Source organism: Corvus hawaiiensis, chromosome 16 (assembly GCF_020740725.1).
Source record: "Corvus hawaiiensis isolate bCorHaw1 chromosome 16, bCorHaw1.pri.cur, whole genome shotgun sequence".
NCBI classification, from domain to species: domain Eukaryota; kingdom Metazoa; phylum Chordata; class Aves; order Passeriformes; family Corvidae; genus Corvus; species Corvus hawaiiensis.
This window is the reverse complement of record NC_063228.1, coordinates 8,146,879-8,159,105: the sequence shown is the minus strand read 5'-3', so window position 1 is coordinate 8,159,105 and position 12,227 is coordinate 8,146,879. Positions and strand designations below refer to the sequence as shown.

The 12,227-nt window shown below is 56.4% G+C and overlaps 1 protein-coding gene across 3 annotated transcripts in view; it reads left to right on the top strand.

Annotated features, from left to right (window-relative positions):
* The first annotated feature begins 9,795 nt into the window (after window positions 1-9,795).
* PKD1 (polycystin 1, transient receptor potential channel interacting) overlaps window positions 9,796-12,227 on the top strand; it is a 79,666-nt gene continuing 77,234 nt past the window's right edge. For 2 of the 3 annotated variants that reach the window (XM_048320787.1, XM_048320785.1), the window contains exon 1: window positions 9,796-10,085. In XM_048320787.1, the coding sequence (XP_048176744.1) occupies window positions 9,841-10,085 (245 nt within the window). In that variant the 5' untranslated portion in view covers window positions 9,796-9,840. The remainder of the gene's footprint in view (window positions 10,086-12,227) is intronic. The other variant, XM_048320786.1, reaches the window with a different exon arrangement.

Sequence of the window (12,227 nt, the reverse complement as noted above, 5' to 3'; positions counted from 1 at the left end):
GCGCTGGGGGGGCGCGGGAGCCGCCGCCACCGCCCCGCGCCGGCCCCGCCCCGCGCCTCCCCTCCGCCAATGGCAGCGCGCAGAGGGCGGGAGGGGGCGTGGTCTCGCCGCTGGCCACGCTCCTCCCGCGCCCCGCAGCGCCGGCACCGGGAGGCACCGGGAGGCACCGGGAGGCACCGAGGGGCACCGGGAGGCACCGGGAGGCACCGGGAGGCACCGGGGGGCACCGGGGCACACATGGGGCGAGTGGGGGGGGTTTTGGTGGGTCTGTACCCGCGTGAGGGGAGGCGGGAAGGGGGCTCACACCCACTCACCGCGGTGCCCGCTCCCCACGCCGTCCCTGCACACCCCGGCCCCGAGGCGTGGGTACAGTGGGGGCACCGGGAGGCACCTCCGAGGGGTCTGCAGGAGCAAAGGGAACCGCGAATGGGGGGGTCACACCCGCCACGGCGGCACCCGCACCCCGGGGAGCAGCGTGGGATGCCCCGCACACGCACGCCCCGCACACGCCAGCCCCGCAGCCGGCGTGCACAGCGGGGCTGGGGTGCAGCTCCACAGCCCGGTTTGGGGTCCATCCCACAGCCGGGTGCCCCGCTCGGGTTTGCCACCGGCCGGCACGGTGTGGGGGGGCACTCGAGGCAGCCACAGACCCTCAGCTGCCGGCAGCATCCCTCGAGGGTGTAAGGGTGGAACCGGGTCCAGGCCACGGGGGGACGGAGTGTGGGCTGTGGGACCGGGAGCCCAGGTTCCCCAGTGTGTCTCCGCAACTGGTTTCAGCGAGCAACACTTGGCATCTCTCTCTGCGCATGAATGTCACCTGAGGCACTGGCGGTCTCTCAGCTGGAATTAATGTCTTCAGCTGCGTGTGTGACGCGTTCCAGCAGCACGGCCTCAGCCTGGCTGGGAATGGAGGCCTGGACAGGCGCAGTGGGGCAGGAGTGCGATATAAATCACTGTCAGGAGAAGCCAGGCAGGCACATGGTGAAGATGGAATAAGTGACAGCGCTGGCACACGGAGTGACAGCTGACATGGCAGGGATTAGCATCCCAGAGAGCCCGGGGCCACTGCCAGAGCTCGGGTGACAGCCGTGGTGATGGTGAGGGGTCATTCTCACTGTGGGCATGGATGAGATTTTCCCTTTGGGAGCACTTAAATCTATAGTTAATCCCTGTTCAAGAGCCCTGAAGCACCCCGAGGAGGAGGAGCAGGCAGCAGGGTTCTGATGGATTTGACCTTGGACAGGGGAGATGGGCCAGGTCAGGAGCTCCTGTGCATGGTTCCTGGGTGACATCCCCCTTCTACCACCCTGAGTCTTGGGCACGGGCAGGGCTGTCACACGCTCCAGAGAATGCTGAGGAGATCTGGGTCTGCAGCGCTCCTCTGACACAGCTGAGGCTGGAGGAAAAGCTGTCACGGTGGAGGCTCATCATCCCACTCCCCTTCGTGTACTCTTGATCCTGACAATCCAGCCAGGAGATGGAAGACCTGCCTCAGCAGAGCAGACAGGATGCCACGGTTTTGCACTATAATCTCATTTTCCAGGACAGCTGCAGTCAATAGAGGCTGAGACCTCGGAACAAAGTGCAGTGCTGGAACCATCTGTGGGCTGCAGGTTTTTAACCAGTCCCTAGGCCATGGCCATGGTGCAGCTTTTCCTGGTGGTACCTGCCGGGAGGAAGGGGGTACACAGCCCTGGCACCCCGCACCTTTGAGGCACACTCACCCTGCTGCGCAAGGACTTTGCCCTGCTCTCATCCCCAGTCAGGATGATGGAAATCTCCATCAATAGCCCTGTGCACCGGAGCAAACAAAGCCAGCTGTTTATCGCCACCGCATCAGGGCAACACCGGAGGAGATGGCTCCTTATCGCCGGCAGCAGCCGGGAAGCGCGCCTGGATAACTCTGCCTGTACCAAAGGTCGTGTGCTCCGGTGGCTGCCACAGGGCTGATCCCCGCTGCCCCCAGCCCCCAAACCGAGCCTCGGCAGAGCTCGGAGCACGGCGGCGAGCAGCATCTCCAGCAAGTTTCTCTCCTGTGTGAGGAGGAAAGGCATGTGCAGAGACACAGCCTGCTCAGAATCGCAGTCACGCCTGGAGATGTTGCTCCTCATAGAGTTACAGGAACTAATCAGATAACGGCAGCTGAACTAAGGGGGATATATTTGCTAAAAATAGCTTAATGGAACAACAGATGCCTGGAGATACGGCGTGCCTCAGGGAAGCAGGGCTGCGGCATCTGGCAGGGCTCTGAGCAGGGCTGGCCATGCTGGTGGCTGGCTGGTACTTTGAGACATCTACATATATGTAAATTTGTTCTTAAACGCAGAAAAGCAGCTTGTCCCCATCAGGGTGGTCAACCCAAGAGAGTTGTTGTGCTGCTGTATAAATGTGAGCACGGAGAGGCAGATGGTGCCACCAGTGCCACCTGTGCCAGCAGCCATGGGATGGCACCTGCCTTTTGCCCAGCCACCCCTGCTGGGGAACAGAGCTCTGCACAGGGCTGGAGACACCAGGAGCCCACCTGGGGCCGAGAGCCGTGCTCTGCCCAGCTGCTCTGCACAAACACTGCACTTCAGGGCTTTAAATCTGGCTGTTTACTTTGGCATGGAACTTCGCAGGGTTGTCTGTGCCAGAAGTTCCATGCCGTGCTCAGAGCCAAGCAAGATATTTCGGTGTGAGGCCATCCCTCCCTCCCTCCTCCCGCTGCTCCAGGTTGTTCCAAAGCTGGCTCGTGCCACAGCTGCCCCCACGCTCCCTGGCCTTGGCTGCTCCATGCCCTGGGCCCGGCGGGGCTGTGTCCATCCCTGCCTCTCCTGGCAGCCTGGGAGCCTGCCCAGCCTGCTCTCCTCCTGATCCCAGCTCCTGGTGCCAGCTTGGATGGAGCAGAGCTGTTTCCCCAGCAGGCAAGGCAGGCTGCAAGGACGAGCTATTCCCATCAGGCACGATGTCAGCTGTGCCAGCTTGGAAGATATTCATCTTCCTTGCATGGTGACTGCAGGAGGAATGGTGCAGGCTCTTTCCATGTGCTGCTCGTTGTGCCTCTGCTGTCACCTGCTGCAGTGCCACCAGCCGAGGGTTGGGGGCTTCCTTGTCTCTCTGTGCTGGGCTCTGGTGAGGCTTCACCTCAAATCCTGGTGTCGGTTTTGGACCCTTCATGACATGGAAGTCCTGGAGTGTGTCCAGAGAAGGGAACGGGGCTGGGGAAGGGGCTGGAGCACCAGGAGCTGCTGAGGGAGCTGGGAAAGGGGCTCAGCCTGGAGCAAAGGAGGCTCAGGGGGGACCTTGTGGCTCTGCACAAGTCCCTGACAGGAGGGGGCAGCCAGGGAGGTTGGGCTCTGCTCCCAGGGGACAGGACAAGAGAAACGGCCTCAAGCTGTGCCAGGGGAGGTTCAGGTTGGATATGTGGAAGAATTTCCTCCTGGAAAGGACTGTCCAGCCTTGGCACAGCTGCCCAGGGCAGTTTTGGAGTCCCCATCCCTGGAGGGATTTAAAAGCTGTGTGGATGTGGCACCTGGGGACATGGGTTAGTGGTGGCTCTGACAGTGATGAGGAATAGTTGAACTGGATGGACTTCAAGGCCTCTTCCAACCTAAACCATTCTGTGACTCTCCCAATCACATGTACCTCTGCCAGCTCTTCCCACTCCCTGCTCTGCTCCAGGTCCTTTGCCAAGGGCACACACAGCTCTGGCTCCAGAGTGGCTGTAGAGGAAGAGCCTGAAGGCAGCAGGCATCACTTGGGCAGGAGGTGTGGGAGGGCAGCCGGGGGCTCGTGGGGCTGACGGGAAAACAGAGGGAGCTCAGTTTCATGCTACAGAGGAGCAGATATCGCCCAAAGATGTCAGACAGAGGGGACAGCCCTGCTGCAGCCAGCACATCCCCGTGGAGGGGCACAGGGAAGCAGAGGGTGTGGGACACGGCTGGAGTTGGATCCCAGCTCCCTGCCAGGCACAGCGGGTACGGCCTCTGCTGCCTTGGGAAGGGCCCAGCCCACGCAGCACGGAGCAGGCACCGTTCCCTCCCTCGCCAGTTATTGTTCTTCCCATCGCTCACTTACCTCTGAACACTTCAATCTCATTGCCTTTGTCAGTGTCGCTGGCTTTTAATTGAAATTCCTCAGACATCTCCTCATCAGCGCAGCCCATCAGTGAGTTTTGTGTGGGAAGTCATTGTTTTCCTTTTGCAGCTGTGAAAGTTTAGTTCCAGCGTTTTGCTCAGAGACTGCTTTTGTCTCTTCCCTTTCTTACACTGCCAAGCCCAATCTTACAATTGCAACCTCTTTCCTTTGTCTGGATATTTCATTTTCCATCTCTTCTCCACAGAGTCCCTGTGGTTCCATCTCAGGCTCCTCCACTTCTCTGGCCCATCCTGAGGGGCAGCTCCCACCTGTGGCTCCCTCCAGACATTGCCAATGTTTTCCTTGCAAAGCACTCAGGAGGTTTGGAGAGCCCAGCCTGTTACTAACACTTTACTGCTTGGTGTTCGAATCTGTAAGAGCAGCATCCAGCTCCCCGGGAGGGTTTGGACACCATGGAGCTGGGCAGACACTGAGGTCTCAACACGTGCAGCCCAGGGGCAGAGCCTGAGCCCTCCTTTCCCCACCGAACTGCCCCCATTAGCCCCTTCTCCGTCTCCAAAAGGCAAAGGCAGGCAATGAAAACGTCTTTCCCAGCATGCTCAACCCCAACAGTGTTCAAGAGGAGGACCCACACTGGCAGCAAAACCACGGGCAACAGGAGGATGGGATGGGGTCTCAGCCCCCAGTGCCAAGCCAAGGGGGCTCAGTCCCCTCCCCTGGAGCAGAGCTTTTCTGTAATGCCTGGCATGTCCCCATGGGCATCCCCAGGGAACCTTGGTGCCCCCTCCCACGCATAAAAGGGTAATTGTGCCAGGTCCTAATGAGCCTGCACTGAGCTGAGGCCGGGAAATTAATTTTTCTTGTGCCAAGACTGACATGAGCCAAAGTTTCAGGAACAGAGGGCTGAGTGCAGGGAGGTCCCCAGCTCAGCAGTCACCCACGAGGACTTTGAGACAGGATGAAGAACTGGATGTTCAGAAGGCCTTTGAAACAGAGGGAGGGCAGAGCAAATGCCCAACCTCCCTAATATGAGGTATTTTTAGGCTATTTTGTATATTTTAGATGCTTTTCAGACATGCCTCGGCGGCATCAAATATTTTAGGAATATAATATCTCAGCTTGGAAATATCTGAGGTATTTTGTAGCTGTATACAGACACATCCTGAGACAGGGAAGGGTTAGACCGTGGGTGTAGTTTCAAAAGCAAGGGTGTAAATGTCACATGTGCCGCTGTTATCCATGCACACTTGGCCATTTCCATCCCAAGATGATTCTCACCAGTCAGACCATGGCTGGAGCACGAGCCCAACTGGTGGTCCTGAGCCTGGCACTGCCTGTGGAGCCACCACAGCAGAGCCCAGGGAGCTGGAGCAAATAAATCCCTGAAAACCCTCATCTTTGGAAATTAGTCGGCACTGCAGAGCTTGAGAGCTCCCATGGGCCAGCCCTGGGATGCGAGCAGTACTCTGGGCCCTTGTAAAACAATAAACAGTGGTAATGAGCAGCATGGAAATGTGCAGAGGCTTGTAAAGCTGCTGCTCTGGAGAATAAGTCACCCGCTAAGGGCCAGCTGGGAAGAAGCTCCCGATGAATCGAGTGGATGTCTGGCTGCCTGTGCAGTAGCAGCACTTGCTGAGGGTCTGTTAGTGGGCACTTCCCGTGGGAGGAAAAGCAAATCCACCTCCTGAGTGGGTGGACCAAGGGAGCAGCAGGACCCTCTGATGAAGAGCGGGGCTCCCGCTCGCCAGGGGACATGCAAATGAGTGCCCGCATGTGCTCAGACGTTCATCACAGCTAATTGGTGGCAGATGGCTGATGAGACACGGGTGGGATCCATCAGCCTCAGGATCAACAGCTTTTGTCTTTGTGCTCTGACACACCTGAGGTGACATTCCCAATCTGAATGTGAGCCAGTGGCGCTGCTCCAGGTAATTAACAATCTGGATGATGATAATGATGTCGCTCTAGGTTTTAAGGCTGTTTGTTACTGTTTTCCAAGGAAGGCTGGACATTTCCCCTTAGCAAAAAATCGAGGGCGTTCAGGCAATTAGCTTTTATTTCAAATGACAATGTGTGAGCGGCATAGCGAGCCCGGTGCCAGGCGCTTCCAGGCACTCAGAGCTCTGCAGGGCAATCAGCTTCTTAACTCCTCATTTAACCCTGCTCTCCGTCAGCGGGAAGCCGTTCCCCTTGTCCTTTAAAAGCCGTGTGGATGTGGCACTTGGGGACAGGGGTTGGAGGTGGCATTGATAGTGCTGGGGGAGCAGTTGGACTGAGTGGTCTTGGAAGGCTTTTCCAACCCACCGGATTCTGCGATTCCGTGATTCCAGGGCTCGTTCCGGGTCTTTTCCCGGTCTCTATCCCGGAGGCGGTGCTAGAGGGCGCCCGGGGCCCGTGAACCGGCACCGGGAGCGGGGTGAGCCCGCCGGGTCCGGGGGCTCGGGGCCGGTGGCAGCTCCTGGATCTACCTGTTGCCATGGGGGTGATGATTGGAGTTGGGGGACGGGAATATGGGGGGGAGCAGGAGCCAGGACTGGGTGATGGAGATGGTCCCTGTGGGGGTCACTGCTCAGACACCACGGTGTCATTGCCCCATCCCTGAGGGGATTTAACAGACGCGTGGATGTGGCACTTGGGGACACGGGTTAGTGGTGGGCTTGGCAGTGCAGGGCGAATGGTTGGACTCGTTGGTCTTGGAGATCTTTTCCTAGCTGAACAATTCCATGATTCTATGATCACGCAAGAAAGGGGGGCACAAAATGCAGCCACAGAACAACAACTTGCAGGGATGGATACAACCATTTCCTCCCAGGAGAAACAGGGATCCTCAGCTCCTCTGGGATACCTGTATCCCATTCCCCCCTGGAGAGCTCTTCTCCAGACACTTGCTAAGCACAAGCCGTGCTACTTCCACCAGGTGAGAGTCCTTTCTAAGCAGGGAAATCACAGCAAATGGAGCTGTTACTATGGCCATATGGAAATACAGCTGCTCTCCAAGGGCCCACAGCTCTTGGCAAGGGAGCAGAGAGGTCAAGAGGGGCATTTTCCCTGCCTTTTGCAAGCCACACACAAGGTACAGTGGATGGGTGCTGCTGGGGCAGAAGGCTGCCTGTCCTGGCTCAGCCATTCTGGCTCCAATCCAATCTCCACCTGCACAGAGTTTCCCCTCCATGGGCCACTAACACACCTGGATAAGGAGGTTTCTGCACTGGCTGCTCATGGACCTGCACCTGGCACTGCAGGAGCCAAAGCAGGTTTAATGTGCCCAAATAGGTGTTGTCCGGGGGCGGGAGGGGGGATGCTGCAGGGTCCCAGCGCTGGCCAAAGCCGTCTATGGTGTTTTTGGGATCTGTGGAGGACCCGGGGGCAGCAGGGACATTCCTGGTCAGCCGCAGCCCCGTCACGTTTTGCTGAGCACGGTGTGTCTGTGATGTGCTGGGTGCCTGCATGCAGGACGGGGGGATGGGAAGAATTAACACCCTCTTCACTGGGGTTTTAACTCTGCTTCAAGTAAACAGTGTTGAGAAACTCTCCTGTTCCTGCCAGTGGGAGGAACCAGCAGAATCCCCTCCCCACAACGAGCCATTCCCAGCCTCGCAGTGAGCAGCAGCCTCTCAACCCCAGAGTGCATTTTCCATTTCCATCATTTTCTGCAGCTGCTGTTTTAAAACCCATCCCAGCTCAGCGACAAGACTTTCCCCCAAGATCAAAAATCGTGATTTGATGTGAACAAATTATTTTCTTGCCACTATGTCGAGGTTTGCTCTCTTCTTGCACACTCACTCGAGTATTTCTTTGCTCATTGTCCTCGTTACAGCTTGGCAGCCCTGGCTTTTGGGGGAGAGCCCTTAACTTCATTCCATCAGCTGGATTCCATTAGCCAGCTAATCTACTGATTACAATCCACACACAGGATATTTTCTCCTTGCTGTTATCTGAAAAAATATGGGCATCAGTACAAAAGAAAGAGGAAAAAAAACCCTAGAAAAAGCAATTTACAATTGAGGGAACGGAAATAAATATATCGTAGTCACATGAGGAAGTAGTAACCACAGAGCTATTTTGGGCACAATACATCATGCAAAGGATGATGTGTCTTTCAAGCGCATTTCAAGCCCAAAATTCAAGGCACAAAATGTTTTTGGAAAGTAAATGCTCACATACATTAAGCACCATGCCAAGGAGTGGGGTTGGATGCTGTCAGGCTTTGCATTTCAGGTTTGCTCAGAGTTTGCATACAGGAAGCCAGAGCCTCAGCAGGACAATCCCACAGCTAAAACCACACAGGTGCTGATGGATTCTGCTGGATCAGGACCGTCCTGGATCAATCTCACTGGGTAGAGCTAGAGGTGGGGTCTTTTCCAACTTAAATGATTCTGAGATTCATAACCCACAGTGGATGCACACCCAGCGCTGGTGGGTCAGTCCCTTGTTCCCTAGAGAATTGCATGTGCCCAAAATCACAAGTGCCTTAAAAGATCCTTACATGATTCAAAACCAAACTGTCACCTTGGCTGACCTTCCTCTGTCCTGAGTAAACATGGCACATGTGAAACACCAACAGATTAGGGTGCAATAATCAGCTGTCACAGCTGTTCCATCCCTTCCAAATGGGGCCAGGGCTCGTTTGGGGGATATGCCCTCTGTAATGATGCTTCCTTTGGTTGTATGGAGATTTTATTTTCGTTATATGTTTTAATCACTTTAAATCAGAAATAATTCAGATCCCCGAGGAGCTGTTGTGGGATGATGGATTGATCTCACCAGGTGCGAGCCACAGCCAGTGCAGGGTGAAAGTGACATTGAAACCTGATCGATTTGCTATGTTTAATGGTTAAAAAAAAAAAAAAAAAAATGCACTGGAAAGTACCTGCCTTGTTCTTCCGCTCTCTCCAAGGTACCCGAGTTACCTGCTGTGCTGGAGGCGTAACACACCCCGTACCCTGCAGCTCTTACTCCATCCCACAGCCCTTGGGAATGGGCACCAGCCACGGGAGCGGAGTGCCGAGAGCCTTCGGGGAGGGCTCAGGCGGGTGCTGGTGCCCAGTGCCCTGTGTGCGCAGGCGGGGAAGCCCTCCCGGCATCGTGAGACAATTCCCTGCTGCACTGTCTGCCCCGCCCGGTGTCTGAACTTCCCCCCCCACGGGAATAACCCTTGTTTCCCGGGATTCTCCTGTCCCGGGGATGTTCACGTTCCCCGGGATGCCGCTGCTGCCTGGGATGCTTCTGTCCTTAGGATGCCCGTACTCCCCGGCATGGCCCCTGTCTCCCGGGATGCTCCTTTCCCACGGGATCCCCCTGTTCCTAGCACACCCCTTCCCCAGGGGATCCCCCTGTTCCCGGGACACCCCTGTCCCCCGAGATCCCGCTTGCCCTCCGGGACACTCCTTTCCCACGGGATCCTCCTGCTTCCGGGACCCGTGTGCTGTCCCAATGCCCCAAGACACCCCTTGTCCTCCGTGCCCCCCGGCACCCCCTGCCCGGGAGCCGCGCGGTGCCGGGCCGGAGCGGGGGCGGCCCGGGCTGGAGCGGGGCTGGAGCGGCGCCGTGTTTCCGCCGGGCGGGAGGCGGAGCGGGGGCGGCCGCGGCCGGGCGGAGCAGCAGAGCCGAGCGGCGCCGGGCCGGGCCGGGGCTGTCAGCGCGGCGAGCGGGGCCCCAGCGGGCCGGGCCATGGCGGGCGGGCGCTGAGGCGGCGGAGCGCGGCGGGGCGGGCGGCCGGGGCGGCGGCGGCGCGCCGGGGCCATGCCATGCCCGTAGGGAGAGATGCCTTTGGGAAATGGAGACACTGGAGCACAGCGCAAACATGGCGCCCCCGCGGCGCGGCTGCCGCTGCCGGGCTGGTGCCTGCTCTGCTCGCTGCTGTGCGGGGGGCTCGCCGCGACCCCGGCCCCCGCCTGCCGGCCCTGCGCCCCGGGCTGTGCCTGCGCCGCGCCCGCCTGCGCCGTCAACTGCTCGGGCCGCGGCATGGAGCGCCCGGCGGCCGCCGTGCCCCCCGCCGCCACCGCGCTGTGAGTACCGGGCACGCTGGGCACGGGCGGGGGGCGAGGGCCCGGCGCGGCCCGGGGGATGCGCGGTGCCGCCGGCCGAGCCCGGGGAGCGGCCCAGAGCGGGAGCTGGATAGCCCCGGTGTCCCGCCGCGGGGGATGGAGCGGGAGTTATGTGCCGGGAGTTTGGTTCGGGAGGTTCTTGGGGAATAACAGGAGGGAGGGTGTGCGGGAGCGAGCGGTTGGATGGGGGTTGAACGCTCCTTAAAGCAAATCCGAAAGACGCAACTAACAAGTAACAAACATTTCTCCGTGGAAGCGCTGGGATGGAATGACAGATGTGTTTGTGTGTAGATGCTGGCGTTGTTTTGGGTAGATCAATCAGGCGTGTTCCGTGGAGGGGCACGGGAATGGTCCATGTGCTCTGTCACTGAGATAAACTTACTGCATGACGCAAAAAACAGACGTAGGGGAAAAGTTTGGTTTTCCGTAGGGAGCAACTTTTCAGTTCTTGACGAGACAAAAGCTTGGAGTGATTCATATAAGAGAGATGACGTGGGGCCCGGCACGGTGGATGGATCTCACATGAACTAATTTCTGGTGGTATTTCACTGCATTAAGGGTCTGCTTTTCTATTCGGATATTCTTAAGTAAGCTTTCACTTTTTAGTGTCAATACAGAGATACTGCAGAAGTTGTGGAGTACCACAGTAAACATACATTGTAGCTTTTGCAGGCTGGACTAACTTCAGGAAAATGTGCACATCTCTAAATTCAGCAGCCAAGGTGTTTTCCAGCTCTTTTCTTACTAGATACATTTAGACTTTTGCAAACAAACCAGCCATTGGTTGTTGCAGAAAGTCCCTAACTGGAAAAGACTGGTTTTTATTAAGGAGGTTCTGGATTTGTGTTATCTGTTGTTGGTTTGAGATGGGGATCTGCAGCTCCCGAGGCTGTGACAGAGGTGGAACCTGCCAGCTCCTCGCTGGTCACTGTAGAGCAGCCTCCTGAAGGCTGTGATGACCAGTCCTTCATTTGGCTTTTTGAAGATTTGGGGCTATTACAATGTGTTTCTGTGATTATTAATTTTGGTAGTAAGTGTTTGAGACTATGTTATTGTTGTTCAGAGGCGCTGAGTTGTGAAAGCTCCCAGAATGTTTTGGATTAGATGTTGTGCAGTGACAGATGGAAGTGGGACGTAAAGCTCTTGCAGGTGAACAAAACCATGGGAAGGGGAAATCTACTGGAGCAATGGATAGTGTTAATGGCACCATGTTCTGATTCCAGAAGTGTTTGGGTAGGGCACAGAACTGTGCTCTGCCGAGGGCTGGTTGTATTAGGAATTTAGGCTGTAGAGTCGTCTTTGTCAGGCAGCTCATCACTGTGTGTGCAACTGTGTGTGCTGGTCCTGTTCTGAGGGCTGGGTAAGATGTGCTGAAGTGGGTTTCTTTCAAGTTTACTGCCCTGTTTGGCCTCCTGATGATGGCAGAGAATGCAGGTGTGTACTCACTCTGTTATTATAACCATGAAGAATTTAAAGATTCATTTCACTGTGATGAGAGTGACTCTGGCTCATGGCGCAGTGAGGTTATGCAAGTGGTTTTGCCTATTCATTTCACATTCCCTGTGTTGAACACTGACAGATAAATAAAGTTTATCTATTCTCTCATTAGAGGAAAAATTATTTTTTAATATCTCAACAACCCCTTTCTAAAAAAATGAATTATTTTGAAATGAAAGCAGCCTTTAGGAAGGCCAAATTCTGAAAATTCCCAACACCAAAATTCCCGGACCCTGCTCAGGTGTGTGCTCGCAGCTGCACTCAGCAACTGTGCTTCCATATTTCTGGCTGTAGAAGCGAGGCCTAGGAAATGAATTCCTCTTGTATCCGACGTTTTAGACAGAGCAGCTTTGAGGAAATAAATGCCAACTGCGGCCGCACTGTTACCAGGAGCACAGGGAAATGTCCCATCCAAAGAATCACTAAGGAAATGGGCTCTGCTGCTCGCAGACACCACATACCTCGCTGGAAGCAGTCTCCAGGCAGACCGAATGGGAATATTGGCCCCTTCCCATCGCCAGAGTCAGGTTCTTGAAGTGTAACGCAAAGTCTGGCTGGAACCAGGAGCAAAGTCTGTTTTTCCAAATAATCCGCAGTGCTCAACAT